The sequence below is a fragment of the Somniosus microcephalus genome, chromosome 5, assembly GCF_052327205.1.
Source record: "Somniosus microcephalus isolate GS21.2 chromosome 5, FLI_Smic_1.0, whole genome shotgun sequence".
In the NCBI taxonomy this organism is placed as follows: Eukaryota; Metazoa; Chordata; class Chondrichthyes; order Squaliformes; family Somniosidae; genus Somniosus; species Somniosus microcephalus.
The window spans coordinates 89,857,003-89,879,936 of record NC_140991.1 but is presented as its reverse complement, the minus strand read 5'-3'; the positions used below and the strand labels follow the sequence as shown (position 1 = coordinate 89,879,936).

At 47.5% G+C, this 22,934-nt stretch overlaps 1 protein-coding gene across 1 annotated transcript in view; it reads right to left on the bottom strand.

Annotated features, from left to right (window-relative positions):
* Positions 1-6,921, bottom strand: part of cmtm8b (CKLF-like MARVEL transmembrane domain containing 8b) — a 57,470-nt gene extending 50,549 nt beyond the window's left edge. The window contains exon 1 of the mRNA XM_085987977.1: positions 6,574-6,921. Coding sequence (XP_085844103.1) covers positions 6,574-6,702 — 129 coding nt within the window. The 5' untranslated portion in view covers positions 6,703-6,921. The remainder of the gene's footprint in view (positions 1-6,573) is intronic.
* Between the last annotated feature and the right edge of the window lie 16,013 nt (positions 6,922-22,934).

The window sequence follows — 22,934 nt, the reverse complement described above, 5'->3', positions numbered from 1 at the left end:
GCCATTTCACACTTAGAACCGATCAGCGCTCTGTGGCCTTTATGCTGAATAACTGGAAACGCACTAAGATCAAGAGTAACAAAATACAACTCTGGAGGATGGAATTGGCCGCCTTTGGATACACCATACATTATCAACCCGGCAAAAAGAATGTGGCCCCGGATACCCTCACACGGGCATTTTGCTCTTCTATGTCAACTTCGACTCTGGCGGATCTTCATACTGACTTATGCCATCCTGGCGTTACCCATATGTTGCACTTTGTGCGATCTAAAAATCTCCCATTTTCTATGGAAGATGTGAAAAGAACGTGCTCCTCCTGTAGAATTTGTGCGGAATTAAAGCCGCAATTCTTCCGTCCATTGGATGGCTCGCTCATACATGCTATGCAGCGACTCAGCATTGACTTTAAAGGGCCATTGCCCTCCTCAATGCGAAACACCTACTTACTGACTATGGTGGACGAATATTCACGCTTTCCCTTTGCTTTCCCCTGTCCCAATATGCTTACTTCCACAGTGATCAAGTGCCTTGATCAAGTCTTTTCCCTTTGCGGTACGGCTAATTTCATCCACTCTGATTGGGGTCCCTCCTTCATGTCAAGCGAACTCAAAAAGTTCTCTCTCCCAACGGGGAATCGCCACAAGTAAAACGACACCATACCATCCCATCGGTAACGGACAGGTTGAGAAATACAACGCTATCATCTGGAACGCTGTTCGTCTTGCGCTGAGGTCACGCAACCTACCAGACCAGCAGTGGGAAACTATGCTCCCTGACGTGTTGCATTCCATCAGGTCTCTCCTTTCTACGTCTACCAATGTCACACCTCATGAGCGATTCTTCAGCTTCCAGCGTCGCTCCACCATGGGGCGTCTCTACCGTCATGGTTGGCAGCTCCCGGCCCCGTGCTGCTCCGAAGATTCGTCCGATCATCTAAAACCGATCCTCTCGTCGACGAGGTAGACCTCATGGACGTCAACCCCACATATGCGCACGTGCGGTACCCTGATGGCCGGGAGTCCACCGTTTCGCTTCGGGACCTGGCTCCCTGTTCAGCCGGTTCCACGGACTCAACCGATAGAGGGACCCATGGGGATGATGCCACACTCTGCGCTCCACTGAAGATGACGCCCTACCTGGGGCATCGAGAGATCTGCCAGCTGCCCCACTGGATCCACTTGGGGAGCCGAGCGCTCCCCATGGGATGGCCACCCAAGGCCAGGACGCCGGTCAATCCCCAGCTATCCAACAGGGTGAAGCCAGTTCTGCGCCTGTGGGGACCCGCACCCGGAGTCACGATCTCCCCAGCCTCCCTCGGGTCGATCAGAGCAACACGGGCCCTGTCGATCCACCGGTACTGATCAAGCGGCCCAGGGACCAAGACATGGTCTGGGGAGACGTTCCTTCTAGCCATAAACAAAAATCTAAAAGACTGTGGCTATTCGTGGTCCACCTGATCCGCTAAGAGGGAGTCGTCGGACTTCCAAATCTTTTAGGCAGGAAGAATGTTATAAATCTCATCATTCATCAAGAAACTACTCGTGAAATAATGCTGGACGGCCAGCTGGTGGCGCCGTCCAAGGAGTATAAATACTCGGGCGTCGGCCCCAGCTTGCCAGGGACATTTTGTAAGACAAGGAACTAGTGAAGTACAACTAGACCTCCATGTTCTGAAACAAGTTGATTAAAGCCTTGCTTTATGCTCAAACCAAGTGCGTAGTGAGTTTTATTACGTCAATCACATTTTAAAAATAATTATAAATTACATAAAATAACTATTGTAAACAATAATTTAAATTTTTGAAAAAATGCATTACAGTTTTTAACGGGGCTAAAAATAAACTTACCTTTCTTTAAAGTATTTAAAAATAATAAACCTGTGGAAAAAGCGTTTTAATTTTACTTAATTCACCACTTACCTTGTTAAAAGCAGGCCTTGCGACTGCTTTTTAAACGCGCAGCTGCTAGAGATTTACCCTCCCGGAGAAACCTGTAAAAAAATCGGAAGTTCCAGGTGTACGCGCTGCCTCTCTGGTGCATGCCTTTGACCCTCGAACCCCTTCCTTCAAGGGAATGGAAGTTCCGGTTTCCAGCGCATGCGCAGTGCATGCCCGAAACCAGCACTTTCGTTGGCCTTATGCGTACTCACCCATGGGGACCCGAATTTCTGGCCCAATATCTGTTACATCGCCAGCTTTTTCCAATTCTGATGAAGGGTCCCAGACCTGAAACTTAACTCTGTTTCTCTCTCCACGGATGCTGCCTGGCCTGCTGAGTATTTCCAGCGTTTTCTGTTGTAATTTCAGATTTCCAGCATCTGCAGTATTTTGCTATTGTATTAAGAATCCTGATGATCTTTTCCTCCAGTCAAGTTAAACATTTCTTTGGTACTCTAGCCAATTCTTTCACAAGATCTTGCAGGTAGCTGATTCTTTTCCAACAAGCTTGAGGAGCTTAAAGATCAGGAATTTTCTTTGCACCATTATGGCCCACACTTTTGCCCTTCCTTCTGGTGTTGGTAGCGACTTGGTTGCTTCTGGTGTTTGATGAATTGTTTGGCAGGAATAATAAGCTTGGACTGGGGAAATTGTAGCCACTGTTGTTTCTCTTTAAAAAAAAATCGTTCTCAGGACGAAGGGGACGCTGGCAAAGCTGCACCTATTGCACATTCCGAGTTTCCTGTGGTTATTCCCAAAATGGTGTCAGGTAGGTAATTCCAAGATTTTAACCCAATGACAATAAAGGTGATATATTTCCAAGTCAGTATGATGCGTGACTTGGAAGGAAACTTGCAGGTGATGGTGTTCCCAGGATCTTGCTGCTCTTGTCGTTCTTGGTGATGGAAGTTGTAGGGCTGGGAGGCCCTGTCGAAGTAAACTTGGCAAGGTGCTGCAGTGCATCCTGTAGATGGTAAATACTGCAGCCACAATGCACTGGGGGTGAAGGGGATGGACATGGCGTTCAGTAGCTGGGGCACTGATCAAGTAGACAGCTGGGTCCTGGATGGTATCAAGCTCCTCGTGTTGTTGTAGCTGCATCCATTCAGAAAGTGGTGAACATCCTATCACACTCCAGACTTGAGCCTTGTAGATTGTGGAGAGTCTTTGAGGGTTCAGGAGATGAGCCACTTGTCGCCGAGTGACCAGCATCTGGCCTGCTCTTGTAGCCATGTTGTTCATATGATTGGTCCAGATAAGCTTCTGATCAATGGTGACCCCGCAGTTATTGATGGTGGACTACTCAGCATTTGTGGTTCAGTTGAAGGTCAGAGGGAAGGGTTGGACTTTTACTTGTTGCAGATGGCCATTGCCTGACACTTGCATGCCATGGATGTTACCTGCCACTGGTCAACCTCAGCCTGGATGTTGCCCAAGTCCTGCTGTAGCCTGGTATGGGCGGTTTCATTATCAGAGGACTGGTGAATGGAACTGAACATCATGGAATTGTCAGCAAACAGTCCTACTCCTGACCTTATCATGGAGGGAATGTCATTGATGAAGCAACTGAAGATGGTTGGCAAAGGCGGCTTGTTAAGTGAGGCAGTGCCTCACCTAAAATTGTCAGACTACCCGAAGCAGACATTTGCACGTGTGCACACTCAAGGGGAGTCAGTGTTGCTGTCAGCAGTAGCTTGAGCCATTTTAGTAGAGAACACTCGGTGCTCCATTTACACCTTTTATATTCTCCGATTCCTGTTCTCAACCAGTGTAGTTCCAAAGTAAAACTTGGGAGGTAGGCATGCTGCTGCCCAGAGCAGACACTTGTTAGATTAAAATTAGCACTCGCTGTTGGGTGAGACCATCTTGTACACGTTCTGCATCAGGGCAGCACAAGACGGGCATTGCCAATTCCCATCCACTACTAACCTTGATGCTGCTAACGGTAAATTGCCGAAAACCGGGCTGATGCTCATTAATCCCCAGTGATTTTTGGTTCATTTCATGTTGCATCTAGTTATGATTTGTGCTCTGGTTTTGTTCTATGCAAGCACAGGAATCTCTCTCGACCTCTCTCGACCTCCCATCCAAACTATACACCCTGACCTTCCATAACTGGGTGCCCAGACATTCAGGCTCCATCCTGATAGGGCCGAGTGGTGGGTCTGTGCTCCACAGCGTGGTGGTGGGATTCCACCACAAGAAGGGCTGTCAGGTGAGCAGCAGGCTGGTCTAGAGTCAGAGCTGGTGAGATAGAAAAGAGAGAGGCCTGGCCTATGAGATTGGTGGGAGAAACTTCAATAGAAAGGAACTGTCTTTGCCAAAATGATTATTGGCTTCCTCTTTTCTCATCTTTTATGGGTTCCCCTCTTTCTTTGACCTTGCGTTCTTCTTATAATGAAAGAATAATCACTATTGGCAACAAAATAAAGTGCATTGTGCATGTGCGAAGAGCGCACTGCCATAGTAACTAGCCGGCTTGGTCAGGTATGTATACCATGTACCTCACCAGTCAAGAAGGTCACCAGCCACCACTGATGGTTGAGCCAAAGACACTGCACCTGAGGATCTCCTGCAATAATGTCCTGGGACTGTGATGATTGGCCTCCAACAATCACATGCATCTTCTTTTGTGTAAAGTATGATTCCAGCCACTGGAGGATTTTCTTTTTGACCCCCAATGACTTCAGTTTTGTGGGGCTCTTTGGTCTCCTACTCAGTCAAATGCTGCCTTGATTTCAAGGGCAGTTACTCTCAATTCTCCTCTGGCATTCAGCTCATGTCCATTCCTGGATCAAGGCTGTAACAAGGACTGGAGTCGAGTGATTCTGGTAGAACCGGAACGGAGCACCTGGACTCTGTTTTGGGACTGTGCCATCAACAGTGTAAGATGTCACATTCATTTGCATTTCTTTGCATATACCTCATCCAGTCGGAAACAAAAAGAAACACCATAAAGGTCAACAAAAAACGGAACAAACCAGGATTCTCAGAACTCCAAGCAAAACATAAATGCTTTGCTGTGAAAAACATGTCAAAGTTAGAAACTAATATCTTGTGCTCTACACATTGTACAAGGACATTAAATCATGGTTGGCATTTACACATCACTGCTGATAATCAACCTCATGGATATTGCTCAGATAATTGTATACAGTGTCTCTAATCACTCCACCCCTGGGTTGAAGAGCACTCCAGCTTCTTTCCAAAAAAACTCCGACCCAAGGCATGCCCAATTCATCCACGCTGCATGGCTGTTGCTTACATTTCACTAATGCTCCACAGTTACAGCCTTGTGCTCGGCGAGTGACGCACTCTTTAGGATTCATTATAAACATAACAATGAACCCTTACCTTGCTGAATAAACAAACTCCCCGGGGATACATTTTCTGATATTCATTAACCTTAACAAAAACCATTTGAAGTGAGCATTAAGCGAGGAAGCCCACCTCATACTTTGTGTCCACTTCTCCTACAATTATTGCAAAGCCAAAAATATACCAGATCCTTAGGACAACAGTGATTAGTGCTTTAAAAAGAGTTAATTTTCAACAAAGAGGGGAGTTAAAGAGTTAATTTGCAACAAAGAGGGGAGTTAAAGACTATTTTACTTGGAAAAGAAAATTACCTGGTGCGTGTGGAGGAGGGGAAAGCAGTGGGCCCTATTTTCAGAATCCGTGCTCTTCCCTGTAACATTTCCATCTACTTCATCTGTGCTGTAAAATTCTGAAACACTCATCATATTTAGCATACTTGGGCTTCTGCTACTTTTATTTCTCCATCTCTAAGTTTTTTCTTTATTCCTCTTCGCCTGAAACCAGCAACTCAAGTGGATTCAGCTTCACTGATATCAGCAACCCTCCGGTAGATAGATCTCCTATGGCCAATCTTCATGTGTGAAGCTGGTAAATGAGTGATGATAGGCTATTCCACTACAGGAGCCAGCACAACCCTATGATCATCCAAAATCCACATACATATATTTCCAGTAGGTTATGGATAGTGATCAGGAGAAGGAACCTTGTTCAAGTTTTTGGCCAGGGCAGCATCCGTGGAGAGAGAAACAGAGTTAACGTTTCAGGTCGATGACCTTTCCTCAGAACTGGAAAAAAGCAGGAAATGGAAAGCAGGTTTGGGGGCTGGGAAAGGGGGGAGGGGATGAGAGAACAAAAGGGAAGGTCAGTGATAGGATAGAAAGCAAGAGAGATTAAGAGACAGGTCAGTGTCTCAGGACAGGACAGGTTAGTGCTCTCATGTTGTCCCAACTGCAATCAGCTAACTTGGTGTAGACCAAGGGTTAAACCAGAGACCTAGGTCTGCATGGCTCAGTCTCACACCGTACAGTGGATTCGCCCATTGATCCAATTATTCCCACCCCTGTTCATCTCAAGATGACATTCGCGGTCTCCATTTACCATTTGCAAAGCCATGGGACATCGATGACTATTAATAAACTTACCTGCAGAAAATAAAGCTCTTCATTTAAGATCAGCTTCAACAGTTCTAAGTAAATGAGAGGATTTGGCCATTTTTAAGTTTGCCCACCTTCTCGTTACAAAGCAATTGCTTACAACGGGAACACAAAGTATGCCTCGAAACTCTTTCCAAACCAGCCCTCTCACAATCACTTACAATCTCCGCGATCATAAGGACTCCCGGGAGGGTCTTGAGGAAAGCCCTGTCGTAGCTCCTCACCGTCGAGCTGAAGGACACGGTGTAAGTGCTGCTCGTCGTGCTGATGGTCCGAGGGCGATCTTCCATCTTTGAACTGAATGCAAAAAAGGTTAACTTTTGGAAACTTTGCTGGTGTATGACTGGGAAGGAGCGAGATCCAGGGCGGTGAAGTCAGAGCTCCGATATGTCCAATGGTATTGAAGAGCTGCAGAGGCTGAGTGCTGGGGACAATGCAGTGAGCGCTTGGAGCCAGCAGGCTGCACTCCCTCAGGTGGCTATGTGACTAAGGCAGGTAACCTTAGCAAAGCTCCCTCTCTGCCCAATAAATGTCAGCACACACTCCTTTAAGGCCACAAAATGGAAACATCCCTCATTAGTTCTTAAAGAGACAGTCCACTGAAACTCTATTCGGGCTTTCAGTGCACAGATTTGCCTAGATTTGTATTGTTTCCATAAATCCAAAATTCAGCAGTCGTGATTCTATCGTGTTTTGGATTCTGCTGCGATTCTGCGTGTAATTTACATAATCTTATAACAAGCCCTGAAATTTACGTGTTTGTTTTTCTCAGAGAAAATCCACATTTACACGCCACAAACAAAATGATGACTAGAACTGGCATTTGAACTTTGCTTGAGGTTTTTTTTTTTGTCCGTTGAGTATCCCACACGTGCGGAAACCCATCGCTATGCTTAAGAATTCTCAAACCAAACTGCCGAGAAATCTGTATGACCTTTTTACCTGATAAGGACTACACATGCTCTTCTGGTAGGGATGCTGTGGTAAACCACTGTATTGTATATTGCCACCTCTGGGTGGCGCTGTGTATGGAGGCATGCCTCAGCTGACTCCACCCACCACTGTGTGGGTTTCGTTCAGACTTGTTCAGTCACTCACGAAGAAGCATGGTCTCTTCTTAGCTAATAAAAGCCTTATTCATCTCTTCTTTCGACTCATCATCTCTTCTTCGACTCATCACCTTTTATGAAGTAATTGATAAGCGTATCAATTTTATTAGCTAAAAGTTAAATGGCGACACCTGAGGAGCAACAACAGCAACGGATACAGCAGACATTGCTGAGAGCCCTCAGACCACCACGCCTGGACCTCGACCCTCAAGATGTGGGTGCATCAGCCAAGTTTGAACACTGGCTGAGCTGCTTTGAATCCTTCCTCGCAATCTCACAGGTTACAGAGGAGGATCACAAACTGAAAATTTTGACCGCCCAGGTGAGCCATCAAGTATATATGCTAATCCGGGACTCTAATACGTACGTGGCGGCCCTCGAGCTACTAAAAGGGCAATATACGCGCCCAGTGAACACAATTTACGCCCGACACCTCTTGGGATCCCGCAGGCAGCAACCGGGAGAATCGGTAGGGGCATTTGCACGGGCGCTACTGGCACTCTGCAGAGACTGCGATTGTAAAGCGGTAACGGCTGTGGAGCACGCGCAGGGACTCGCCTGTGATGCCTTCGTCAGGGGCCTCCAGTCAGACCACACCCGGCAGAGACTGCTAGAAAGCAAGGAACCCGACCTGAAGACGGCCATTGCCCTTGCGCTCTCGTTAGAGGAGGCCCACCGAAACCTCGAGGCATACCCCCGTAACGGCGCCGAGACATGGCAATCGAAACCGTGGGACACGGGACCGCCGCCCCCGGCACCAACCGCTGCAGCGACCCAACCGAGACAGCAGCCTCCGGTAAGAACTGCTTCGATGCCCAGTAACCAGGCCCAAAAATGCTATTTCTGTGGCCAGTTAAAACATCCCAGAGCGCACTGCCCAGCTAAGACAGCTACCTGCTCGGGCTGCGGGAAGAAAGGCCATTACGCTAACGCCTGCAAGGGGAAGCCAGCCAGCAGCGCAGCGTGCGGGCCGTGGGAGCAGCCATCTTATCCGCCATTTTGTGTACCCCCGGCCGCATGGCATCCGCCGCCATCGTATCCAACGCACTCAACTGCCATTTCATCACCGGAACCGACCACCGTCTCGGCGGATGACTATAGTGACTCACTAAGCCACATACTGGCCTCCGTGATGCTGGATCAAGGCCACCCTCACCATCTATCCAGCTCCATGATGGATATCGCGGTAAACGGCCGCGCCACCAGTTGCCTGATCGACAGCGGGAGCACAGAGAGTTTCGTCCACCCCGACACGGTACGTAGCCACTCCCTCACGATTCTGCCAACGCACCATCGCATTTCTATGGCGTCCAAGTCCCAGTCAATGGACATCAGCGGCTACTGTGTGGTGACCCTGTCAGTAGGGGGCACTGAATATCAAAAATTTAAACTGCTAGTCCTGCCCCGTCTTTGCGCTGCCGTCCTGCTAGGGTTGGATTTTCAGTGCCACCTTAAGAGTGTCACACTAGCATACGGTGGACCCCTCCCCCCACTCACAGTCTGCAACCAACAACTTTTAAATTGCCCGCTGCAAACCACCTGCAGCCTTTCCACATTAAAAGTCCCCCCCCCTCCCCTGTTCGCTAACCTCACCCGCGACTGTAAACCCATCGCTACCAAAAGCAGGCGGTACAGTGCCGGGGACAGAGCTTTTATCAGCTCTGAGGTGGAGCGGCTCTTGAAGGAGGGCATTATCGAAGGTAGCACTAGCCCCTGGCGAGCCCAGGTTGTAGTCGTTAAAACCACTGCAAAACGCCGCATGGTAATCGACTACAGCCAAACCATAAACCGGTACACCCAGCTGGACGCGTACCCCCTCCCTCGCATATCTGATATGGTCAATCAGATTGCGCAATACAAAGTATTCTCCACCATCGACCTTAAGTCAGCGTACCACCAGCTGCCCATCCGCCATGAAGACCGCCAGTATACTGCCTTCGAGGCAAACGGCCGCCTCTACCACTTCCTTAGGGTCCCCTTCGGCGTCACCAACGGGGTTTCGGTCTTCCAAAGGGAGATGGACCGAATGGTTGACCAGAACGCGCTGCGGGCAACCTTCCCCTATTTGGATAACGTCACCATCTGCGGCCATGACCAGCAGGACCACGACGTTAATCTAGCAAATTTCCTCCGTACGGCCCAACGGCTGAACCTAACGTACAATAAGGAAAAATGTATGTTTCACACCAAGCGCCTGGCCATCCTCGGCTGCGTGGTGGAGAACGGAGTCATCGGGCCCGACCCTGACAGAATGCGCCCCCTAATGGAGCTACCCCTTCCCCACTGCCAAAAAGCACTGAAGAGATGCCTGGGGTTTTTCTCCTACTACGCCCAGTGGGTGCCCCTCTATGCAGACAAAGCCAGGCCCCTCATCAAAACCACCTCCTTCCCCCTGACACCAGAGGCGTGTGCAGCCTTCACTCTTATCAAGAACGATATCGCGAAGGCCGCAATGCACGCGGTGGATGAGTCCATCCCCTTCCAAGTGGAGAGCGATGCCTCCGACTTCGCCCTAGCCGCGACCCTTAACCAGGCGGGCAGACCCGTGGCCTTTTTCTCAAGGACCCTCCAGGGCCCCGAGACGAGACACTCCTCCGTCGAAAAGGAGGCCCAGGCTATTGTAGAAGCGGTGCGTCACTGGAGGCATTACCTGGCCGGGAAACGATTTACCCTGCTCACTGACCAGCGTTCAGTAGCTTTTATGTTTAATAATAAGCAGAGGGGTAAAATCAAGAACGACAAGATCTTGAGGTGGAGAATCGAACTCTCCACCTACAATTATGATATCTTGTATCGGCCAGGGAAACTCAATGAGCCCCCAGATGCCCTATCACGTGGTACATGCGCCAACGCGCAGAGTGATAGGCTGCAGTCCCTCCACAATGACCTCTGCCACCCGGGGGTCACCAGGTTTTTCCATTTTATCAAATCCCGTAACCTGCCCTACTCCATCGAGGAGGTCAGGACCATGACCAAGAGCTGCCAAATCTGCGCCGAGTGCAAACCGCACTTCTATAGGCCGGACAGAGCAAGCCTGATCAAGGCCACCCGCCCCTTCGAACGCCTGAGCGTCGATTTTAAAGGGCCCCTCCCCTCCGCTGACCGCAATGTGTACTTCCTCAACATAGTTGATGAGTACTCCCGTTTCCCCTTTGCCATCCCTTGCCCAGACATGACCAGTACCACGGTCATCAAGTGTCTGAATGACATCTTCGCTCTGTTCGGGTTCCCCAGCTATATACATAGCGACAGGGGCTCATCGTTCATGAGCGACGAACTTCGGCAGTACCTGCTAACAAGAGGTATCGCCACGAGCAGGACCACCAGTTACAACCCCCGGGGGAATGGCCAGGTGGAAAGGGAGAACGCGACGGTTTGGAAGGCAGTCCTCTTAGCACTAAAATCTAAGGGCCTTCCGACCTCCCGCTGGCAGGAGGTCCTCCCTGCAGCGCTTCACTCCATTCGGTCACTGCTTTGTACTGCCACTAATGCGACCCCTCATGAGAAAATGTTCGTTTTCCCCCGGAAGTCTACATCGGGAACCTCGCTACCGGCATGGTTGACTTCTCCTGGGCCCGTCCTACTGCGGAGGCACGTGAGGACGCATAAAACGGACCCCCTGGTCGAGCGGGTGCACCTCCTACACGCCAACCCCCAGTATGCCTGGGTGACATACCCAGACGGGCGGGAGGACACGGTCTCCATACGAGATCTCGCACCCTCGGGTACCCCTGAATTACTACCGTTATCCCCCTTACCACCGTTATCCCCCTTACCACTGTTATCCCCCACCACCCCTCCCAACCCAACCCCTGCAGACGGCATGCCAAAGCCCCAGGAATCTTCGCCAACCACCCAGACACCAGACCCGACGTCGGATGCTGCAACACCACCGCCGCCACCACGACGATCAGGACGTCAGACAAGGCCTCCTGATAGACTTAACTTGTAGTACCCTTCACCCCGCCGGACTTCACATTAAACAAGGGGTGAATGTGGTAAACCACTGTATTGTATATTGCCACCTCTGGGTGGCGCTGTGTATGGAGGCATGCCTCAGCTGACTCCACCCACCACTGTGTGGGTTTCGTTCAGACTTGTTCAGTCACTCACGAAGAAGCATGGTCTCTTCTTAGCTAATAAAAGCCTTATTCATCTCTTCTTTCGACTCATCATCTCTTCTTCGACTCATCACCTTTTATGAAGTAATTGATAAGCGTATCAGATGCAACCCGCAAAACTCAGACTGGTAAAAGCCAAGGCAGCCCTAAAAGTGAATACAACAACAATGTGCTGATATATAGCACCTTTAACGTAGTTAAACAGTAGTACAGTACTACTAGAGTTTAACTAGCTAAACCCGTGCAGTTTACCAGTAAACTGCTTCGGCTGCTGGTCCAACTAAGACACCCTAACCATTACAGTACTGGAATGAATGGTCATATGATGTGGAGTGTGACTCGACTACCCTTCCAACTTCCATCAATAAACTTAGATGGCCAGTCAATCATTAACAGCCTCTTGGCGTACTGCAGACCTACCTAGCTCAAGTATCAGATTACCAAGTCCACCAAAGAGGATTAATTTGGCTCCAATTTCTCATCACAGGAGTATCACCTTGGCTTCAACTCAATCCCAAAGAGATCACATTTACCTCCTCATTCTTCTTAAGGCATTGGTCAAATTATGTAATTTATCTGGATTTTCAAAAGGCCTTTGATAAGGTACCCCATAATAGACTGATGAACAAGGTCAGAGAATGCGGAGTCAGGGAACAAGTAGCAGAATGGATTGCCGGCTGGCTTCAGGACAGAAAGCAGAGAGTAGGAGGAAAGGGTAGCTATTCACAGTGGCAGAAGGTGGGCAGTGGTGTTCCACAAGGATTAGTGCTGGGATCACTGCTGTTCACAATTTACATTAACGATTTAGACTTAGGAACCAAAAACACAATTTCTAAATTTGCAGATTACACCAAATTGGGGGGGGGGGGGTATAGTCAATACTGAGGAGGACTAAACAAGTTACAGGAGGACATTAATAAACTTGCAGAATGGGCATATAATTGGCAAATGAAGTTCAACACCGATAAATGTGAGGTATTACATTTTGGTAGGAAGAATAGGGAGGTCACTTATTACTTGGAGGGTGCGAGCCCAGGTGGGGTAGAGGAACAAAGGGATCTCGGAGTACAAATACACAAATCACTAAAAGATGCGACACAGATCATAAAAAGGTCATAAAAAAAGCAAACCAAACACTAGGGTTTATTTCTAGAGGGATAGAATTGAAAAGTAGGGAAGTTATGTTAAACCTGTATAAACCTTGGTTAGACCACACTTGGAGTACTGCATACAGTTCTGGTCGCCATATTATAAAAAGGATATAGAGGCACTGGAGAGAATGCAGAGAAGATTTACAAGGATGATACCAGAAATGCGAGGATATACATATCAGGAAAGGATGGACAGACTGGGTCTCTTTTCTCTTGAAAAAAGAAGGCTGAGGGGTGACTTAATAGAGGTCTTTAAAATTATGAAAAATTTTGATAGAGTGGATACAGAGAGAATGTTTCCACTTGTGGGAAGAGCATAACTAGGGGCCATCAATATAAGATAGTCACTAAGAAATCCAATAGGGATTTCAGAAGAAACTTCTTTACCCAGAGAGTGGTGAGAATGTGGAACTCGCTACCACAGAGAGTGGTTGAAGCGAACAGTATAGATGCATTTAAGGGGCGGCTAGACAAGCATATGATGGAGAAGGGAATAGAGGGTTATGCTGATAGATTTAGATGAGGAAAGACAGGAGGAGGCTCGTGTGGAGCATAAACGCCGGCATGGACTGGTTGGGCCGAATGGCCTGTTTCTGTGCTGTATATCCTATGTAAACCTATATGAAATAGTAACCTGCAGACTTTCCAACTCACCCTCGTTATTTTTGGACAGTCAATCACCTGCACATTTAATACATGTGCGCTTATCTCATGATTTAGTTCACTAGCATATTTTGTATCAAACAGAATAAATCAATAGTTTGTGACAACTCAAAGGTTCTGGGGGCCTAAAGCAACCCCTCAAAAAGTTCCTCAGATTAGAGGCTGGCTTTCAGTGGGGAAATAAACATTTTAGGACAGGTCACTTTTAGTCAAAATATCAGTTTAAATTCCACTGTATGACTCATCATAGTTATAGTCAAACCACGCCTTATTTGAACCTGAAATCTGATTGAAGGATGCTTAGCTACTCATTTCTGTTGAAGCTCAGCAGCTCAGTTGAGGATAGCTGATGATATCCACCATTCAAACTTGCAGTATTGGAGAAGACTCCTGTGTAAAGTTGACAAGCTTAACACAATTTTCCTGTAGTTTTCATGGAAGAGCTTGGAAGATCGTTCAAAAAGCAATCACTTATTATAAGAAGAAATTACATAGAGATACGTACCTCGCTGTGAGCTCAAAGGGTATCAGTGTTCAAAACCCCCATCCCATTCTCATGTGCCACAAAATGTTTGACCTTTATACCAATGGTTCTATTTTAAAAGGTGCATTTTAAGTGATTGGATAACTTTGGCAAGATTAAAATGATTTACCATCTCATCATTCAAATATATTGACTAAGGAATGCATTGCCTCAGAAATTTAGTTAAAATAATTTCATTTTTGCAATTACACCCCCCCATCCAATTTTTCCCCTCCTGTCCTGAATGTCCTGATTCTTGCTGAACAACAAGAAAAGAAAAAAGAAAGACTTGCATTTCTATAGTGCCTTTCACGTCCCAAAGTGCTTTACAGCCAATGAAATACTTTTGCAGTGTGGTCACTATTGAAATGTAGGACATTTGCACACAGCAAGCTCCCACAAACAGCAATGTGATAATGACCAGATAATCTGCTTTAGTAATGTCAATTGAGGGATACACATCAGCCAGGACACCAGGGATAACTCCCCTGTTCTTCTTCAAAATAGTGCCATGGGATCTTTTATGTCCACCTGAGAGAGCAGACAGGGCCTCGGTTTAACATCTCATCCAAAAGACAGCACCTCCGACAGCACAGCACTCCCTCAGCACTCCGCTGGAGTGTCAGCCTAGATTTATGTGCACAAGTCTCTGGAATGGGACTTGAACCCACAACCTTCTGACTCAAAGGCAAGGGTGCTCCCAACTGAGCTGACACTTGTACTTATATAAAGCCTTTAACATAATAAAACGTCCAATGAAGTACTGTTCTTTCCTTCAATTTTTTTCTCCTGCTCTTGTGAAGGTACTGACTCATGCTAGAGTGCAATTCTACATGCTCCAGTAGCCCTCTTGTGCCTTGCCAAACAGGCTATTCTTCACACGTAAACATAGGCAGTGAATATTGACTGGCTATTCAACTGTGGGGGCATCACCACTGACCTTGCTCCTGTCCTCACCAAATGTTCACCCATGCAACCTTTCCAGCAGGAATCATGGGACAGTGGGATTTCAGCAATCAGATCATTCGAGGTATTAACTGGGAATAATGTAGATACAGAAGGAACTTTGGCCAGATTACAGCCCAGTACTAACACAGGCCGTCTGTGCGTGTTCCTTTTCCCCCCTCCCCCAACTCCTTCACAACACCAATGGCAGTGCCTTTAAATTCTGAAATTCTTTAGCCAAACCCCTCCACCTTGCTACCTCTTTCCCCACCCTGTAAAGCCTTCTCAAGACTTCCCGAACCTTCTCCCATTTGCTGCTTTCTTTTCTCTGATCCCTTATACAATGCTTAGGGAAGTTCTGTTTTGTGAAAAGCATTGTATAAGTGCAAGTTGCTGGTGTCTTTACCTGGTGTCCATGCACACACACTTAAGCAGGGTTTACTGGATAGTGATCAGGCGCAAGAGTTATGGTTGAATGCTTCCCTCGCTAGACCAGGGACACTGAAACTAGAGACGCCCCAGCTGCTCTAACTGACATCAAATAATTTGACACAGACCCAGAATGTAAACTGTGGCCTAGAAATTCAGTGGGCCTTGCGCCCACTTAGCGCCTAAAGAGGTCTTTTGCGCTGGCGGGGTGGTAGCGCGGAAATTGAGTGCAGCGGTATTGGCGGCGGTAGCCGTTAGCGCTGCGCCGGGACCAATGACGTCATCGGTGTGCGCGGTGGCCCGTAACGCCCCGAAACCGCGCCGATCCCCATATTTATTTGCGGCCGCCTCCTCCGAAGCGGGCGCAAACAGCGACCAGAAAACAGGGCCGTCCTGCTGCCATAGTGGGGCGCTTTAAAGTGGAAGGTGCGGCCGGCCGCTTTTTCGGCGGCCGCCTGCCCGCACCTCCTTCCCCGGCCTCCTCCACCCCCCCCGCGGCATTGCCGGCTGGTTTCCGTGGAGCCCGGCACTTCTCCGTTGTGCCGGGCTCTTTTGCCGGCACTCGCGATCGGAGCTCCGGCCGTTGCAGGCACCTCCCCCTTAAGAGAAGGAGGAGGCCTGCAGTAACGCAGCCTGCCGCACCGCATCGGGTGGCGCTGCGGCAACTAGCGCGCCGATATTCAGTTGCAGCGCCCCAAACGGAGGCAGGCACACCCTGGTATAGCGCCTGCTTCCGAATTGGGGCGCAGAAGACGAATATACGGCGTGCGCTAATGCCTCCCTGCCCAGCGCTAACTTTTGGGCGCGAGCGAGCTGCCCGCGCCCAAGTGAATTTCTAGGCCTGTGACTTTACTGCTTGGTTTGGTTCAGTATCACAACACATGGTGCATTTGTCCACTGTGCCATCAGGGAAGAACAATATACAGGGCTCAGTGAATTTACCAAGTGAGCAGCTGAGCTATACACATCAGGAAGATCCCAGGTTTGATCCCTGGTCTGTGCTGAGTTTGCTGTTTTGAGCCAGCGTGGTAGTTGGTGAGTGGGGCTGGGGGTGAGGGGAGGGAGTCCTACAATTGGACTCAGTACCTTTGCATTGGGCAGAGGTAAAAAAATTAACAGGGTTCCCATTCCTGACTACTGTTCAGTGACTCCTGCTGAAAGTGCATGAGTATGGACATTAGGAGAGCACAAGGTCAAAGTTGGCTGCGATGGTCCCCAAATTCGAATAGCCTGCTGACACTCACTGTCAAAATTCACACACGAGTAATAGCCAATTGGGCAACATACTGGAGGGTGCCTGTCACTGCTGGAACAATACCCCAGCAACCTTCAGGAGGGTTTTATCCTGAATTTTCCTTTAAAGACATAAGTTCTAACGTTAAAAATCAGGCCACTCTCCTATAGTTCTCACTGTGCTTTCCAAACTTTTAATGGTGCCTATGCAGCACCTGTTTGATGTGTTCATTTCTCCTATACTGAACAAAAGTCTTTTAAATTCTTCATAAGGTTAAATAACATCTCTCTTGTAGTTTACTGGATTGTACCGCAATCACTTTGCAATTCCTGTGATGCTTTTGTATCAGCTTTAAGTTCATGCACTTTGTCAATCATCCTGATTCATTAATAATCTTTTTAACTAGGTGTAATAAATCAGAGGTCATGAAGGGAGGACAGAGGTCAATTTAAAACAATGGATTCCATTTATAGCAGCTCAATGAAACCTGAATTTAAAGAATCTGTCACTCCTTGACAGGTCAGCATCGGCTGTAACTCAAAACCATCAGAAATCAAATACTTTCTGGCTCCCCCATTGGCTCAGCAAGTTTATCCGCCTGAGCTGTACAGTCCAGGAAGGTCCCAGGTTTGATTCCCAGACTGTGCTGTGTTAGCTGATTTTAATTGGGGCAGATGTCGGGTTTCTGCAATTGCTCTTGCTGCCCCTGGGCTAAGGAGGCAAAAAGCAGTCAGGATTCTCACTCCTGATCACTAACCAGTGGCCTCTACTGGAAGTGAACATGTGGACATCCGATAAGCACTGGTTCAACTCTGCTGAACCCTTACGATCAAATAGTCTACCATCATTCACAGTTATATGACATAAGAACATAAGAAATAGGAGCAGGAGTAGGCCATTTGGCCCTTCGAGCCTGCTCCTCCCATTCAATAAGATCATGGCTGATCTTCTACCTCATCTCCACTTTCCTGAACTATCCCCATATCCCTTGATTCCCTTAATATTCAAAAATCTATCGATCTCTGTCTTGAATATACTCAATGACTGAGCCTCCACAGCCCTCTGGGGCAGAGAATTCCAAAGATTCACCACCCTCTGAGTGAAGAAATTTCTCCTCATCTCAGTCCTAAATGGCCGACCCCTTATTCTGAGACTGTGACCCCTGGTTCTAGACTCCCCAGCCAGGGGAAACATCCTCCCAGCATCTACCCTGTCAAGCCCTGTAAGAATTTTGCATGTTTCAATGAGATCACCTCTCATTCTTCTAAACTCCAGTGAATATAGGCCTAGTCTACTCAATCTCTCCTCATAGGACAATCTCCCCTTCCCAGGAACCAATCTGGTGAACCTTTGTTGCACTCCCTCTATGGCAAGTATATCCTTCCTTAGGTAAGGAGACCAAAACTGTACACAATACTCCAGGTGTGGTCTCACCAGGGCCCTATATAATTGCAGTAAGACGTCTTTACTCTTATACTCAAATCCTCTTGTAATAAAGGCCAACATACCATTTGCTTTCCTAATTGCTTGCTTTACCTGTATGTTAACTTTCAGTGATTAGTGTACAAGGACATCCTCTGAACACCAACATTTCCCAATTTCTCACCATTTAAAAAATACTCTGCTTTTCTATTTTTCCTACCAAAGTGGATAACTTCACATTTCTCCACATTATATTCCATTTGCCATGTTCTTGCCCATTCACTTAGCCTGTCTATATCCCTTTGAAGCCTTTTTGCATCCTCCTCACAACTTACATTCCCACCCAGCTTTGTATCATCAGCAAATTCGAATATATTACATTTGGTCCCCTCATCCAACTCATTGATGTAGATTGTGAGTAGCTGAGGCCCAAGCACTGATCCTTGCGGTACCCCACTAGTTACAGCCTGCCAACCCGAAAATGACCTGTTTATTCCTAATCTCTGTTTTCTGTCTGTTAACTGTGGGAGTACCTTCACCACACGGACTGCAGCGGTTCAAGAAGGCGGCTAACTACCACCTTCTCGAGGGCAATTAGGGATGGGCAATAAATGCTGGCCTTGCCAGCGATGCCCACATCCCAGGAATGAATTTTTAAAAAATCCTCAATCCATGCTAGTATATTAACCCCAATCCCATGAGCCCACATTTTGTTTAATAACCTCTTGTGTGGTACCGTATTGAATGCCTTCTGAAAATCCAAATACACCACATCCACTGGTGGCCCCTTACCTATTCTGCTAGTTACAAACTCAAAAAATTCTAACAGTTTTGTCAAACACGATTTCCCTTTCATAAATCCGTGTTGACTCTGCCCAATCCTATTATTATTTTCCAAGTGCCCTGTTACCACATCCTTAATAATAGATTCTAGCATTTTCCTTACTACTGATGTCAGGCTAACTGATCTGTAGTTCCCCGTTTTCTCTCTCCCTCCTTTCTTAAATAATGGGGTTACATTTGCTTAACCTGTCCCATTACCACCTCCTCTCCCCTTGAATATCTCTTAATGTCTCTCAATATCTCTTAATCTCACCTGCTTTCTATCCTATCACTGACCTTCCTTTTTGTTCTTTCATCCCTTCCTCCTTTTCCCAGCCCCTAAACCAGCTTTCCATTTCCTGCTTTTTTCTAGTTCTGACAAAAGGTCATCGACCTGAAACGTTAACTCTGTTTCTCTCTCCACGGATGCTGCCCTGGCCTGCTGAGTTTTTCCAGCGTTTTCTGTTGTTATTTCAGATTTCCAGCATCCACAGTATTTTGCTATCGGGTTACATTTGCTACCTTCCAATCCGTGGGAACCGTTCTAGAATCTATGGAATTTTGGAAAATGACAACCAATGCATCCATTATCTCTATAGCCACCTCTTTCATAACCCTAGGATGTAGGCCATTAGATCCAGGGGTTTTATTGGCTTTCAATCCCATTAATTTCTCCAGTACTACTTTTGCACTGATACTAATATCTTTCAGTTCCTCATTCTCGCTAGACCCTTGGAACTTCACTATTTCCGTGAAGTTTTTTGCGTCTTCTTCCGTGAAGACAGACACAAAGGGTTGGATTTTCTCAATGGAGACAAGTGGGAGGCGTGACTGCTGCTTGTCGTGTCAATGTCCTGCCTCCATCATCGTCTGACCAACCAGAGGGATTTCCCCCTGATTGACCTTGTTATGCCCGCCCTGTGGGCTCAGCAGGCCAATTAGGGAGGAAGTCACTGACAGAGCATGTCAATGTCAGACGTGATATCTGTCAAGACTTCTTGAAAGAAGAAATGTCAGCGTTTGGCAGCTCTGTGAAGCTGTCAAACACTGACATTCTCTGTAGTTTGATGAGTCCTTGTTCAGGACTCATCAAACCTTTCAACTTTGTCGATTTCCGATGGCTGTTGGTTTGGAAGATCCAACAGCCACTCTGTGAAATCGACAAGGAAGATGTTGGGTCTCCCGATCCAGGGCGGATGAAGGCTGTAGGAAGAAAACAAGGTAAGTTAACATTTTCCCACACTTTTCACTCACCTTACATACTTACCACTCCACACTTGCACTCATCACTCACCTCTACATCTTACTTCCAGGTGCCTCCGACCCCCGCAGACCTCCTTCACATCTCCTCCAATCCGGCGGGGTTCTCCGAGGTCGGGAAGCCTTCGCCAGAGAAGGCAAAATGGCACTAATCCTTTTTCCTGCCTGTTAACTACCTATTAACATGCAGTTAAAAGGATTTAATGCCTTTCCCGCCTCCAAGAGACGGGACCCGAAGCAGCACATCTTCCCACCTCCTGGCAACAGGGCACAGAGGCGGGATGGGGGCGGGTTTGCCATCCGCCCCCACTTTCTGCTACTTTACCGGCAGTCCCGCCTCTATGCCCGCCTCCTTGGGGCTGAGAAAATCCAGCCCACTGTATTTGTTTAATTTCTCTGCCATTTTCTTATTCCCCATTATAATTTCTCCTGTCTCAGCCTGTAAGGGACCCACATTTACTTTCGCTAATCGTTTCCTTTTTACATACCTATAGAAGCTTTTACAGTCTGTTTTTATGTCTTTCGCTAGTTTACTCTCATTTTATATTTTCCCTTTCTTTATCAATGTCTTGCTCCTCCTTTGCTGAATTCTAAAACCCTCGCAATCCTCAGGCTCACTACCCTTTTTGGCAGCATTATAAGTCTCTTCCTTTGATCTAATACTATCTTTAACTTCTCTTGTTAGCCACGGAAGGACCACTTTTCCTGTGGGGTTATTGTGTCTTAAAGGAATGTATATTTGTTGTAAATTATGTATTAATTCTTTAAATGCTAGCCATTGCCCGTCCACTGTCATACCTTTTAATGTAATTTCCCAATCTACCTTAGCCAACTCGCCCCTCATACCTACGTCGTTTGCTTTGTTTAGATTTAAGACCCTAGTTTCAGATTTAACTAAGTCACTTTCAAATGCAATGTAAAATTCTATCATATTATGTTCACTCTTCCCTAAAGACCTCTTTACTCTCTTCTTCTCTTAGGCAGTCCCCCGGAACCGAGGATGACTTGTTTCCACGTTAAAAATGAATTCTCAGGTGACTGATGAGTCCAATGTGGGACCTACAGTCTCTGTCACAGGTGGAGCAGATGGTGGTTGAAGGGTGGGTGGGGTGCTTGGATTGACATGCGCTCCTTGCGCAGCCTGCGCTTGGCTTCCTCTTGCTCCTGGCGAAGAGACTCGAGGTGTTCGGCGCCTTCCCGGATGCTTCTCCTCCACTTTGTGCGGTCTTGGGCCAGGGTTTCCCAGGTGTCAGTGGGGATGTTGCACTTTTTCAAGGAGGCTTTGAAGGTGTCCTTCAAGTGTTTCCTCTGCCCACCTGGGGCTCTCTTGCCGTGCCGGGGTCCAAGTAGAGCGCTTGTTTTGGGAGTCTCGTATCGGGCATGCGGACAATGTGACCCGTCCATGGGAGCTGATTGAGCATGGTCAAAGCTTCGATGCTGGGGATGTTGGCCTGAGCAAGAACACTGATGTTGGTGCGCCTATCCTGCCAATGGATTTGCAGAATCTTGTGGAGGCAGCGTTGGTGTTACCTCTCCAGTGCTTTGAGGTGCCTGCTGTACATCGTCCATGTCTCTGAGGCATACAGCAGGGTGGGTATCACTGCTGCTCTGTAGACCATGAGCTTAGTGCCGGGTTTGAGGTCCTGGTCTTCAAACACTCTCTTCCTCAGGCGACCGAAGGCTGCACTGGCACACTGAAGGCTGTGTTGGACTTCGTCGTCGACGTCTGCCCTTGTTGACAGTAGGCTCCCAAGGTATGGAAAGTGGTTCATGTTGTCCAAGGCCTTGTCCTGGATTTTGATAATCGGGAAGCAGTACTGTGTGGCGGGGGCAGGTTGGTAGAGGACCTTTGTCTTATGGGTGTTTAGTGTAAGGCCCATGCTCTCGTATGCTTCGGTGAAAGTGTTGACGATGGTTTGGAGTTCGACCTCCGAGTGAGCGCAAATGCAAGCGTCGTCTGCATACTGTAATTTGACGACAGAGGATGGGACGACCTTGGATCTGGACTGGAGGCGACGGAGGTTGAACAGTTTCCCATTTGTTCTGTAAATTAGCTCCACTCCAGCGGGGGGCTTACTGAGGGTGAGATGGAGCATTGCAGCAAGGAAGATCGAGAAGAGCGTTGGTGCGATAACACAGCCTTGCTTGACCCCGGTTCGTACGTGAATTGGGTCTGTGGTGGAACTTCTTTACTACAAGGTTATTAATTAACCCTGTCTCGTTGCACAATACTAGATCTAAAATAGCCTGTTCCCTAGTTGGTTCCTCAACATACGGATCTAGAAAACTATCTTGTATACATTCATCCTCCACACTATTACTGCAAATTTGGTTTGCCCAGTCTACCTGTAGATTAAAGTCCCCCATGATCACTGTATTATCCTTGTTACATACGCCTCTAATTTCCTGATTTATACTCTGCCCTACATTACAACTACTGTTTGGGGGCCTATAAACAACTCCCACCAATGTTTTCTGCCCCTTGCTGTTTCTTAGCTCCACCCAAACTGATTCTACTTCTTGATTTTCAGAGCTAAGCTCCTTTCTCTCTACTGTCTTTATCCCATCCTTTATTATCAGGGCTACCCCTGCTCTTTTTCCATTTTGCCTATCCCTTCTAAAAGTTAAGTATCCTGGAATGTTTAGTTCCTATATTTATGGCTTACACATCGATAATGGTGACTTGTGGGCCAACTTGCAGTTGTGGAACATTATCTAGGCAGGGAGTCAATGAGGAGAGGAGGGCTGAGGGAAATGGCAAAGGAGAAAAGAAAGAAAAATACTTTCTAAACATGATTCAACTTCTTGTCTAAACTTCCTCAGAGATCGAAAGATAGAACATA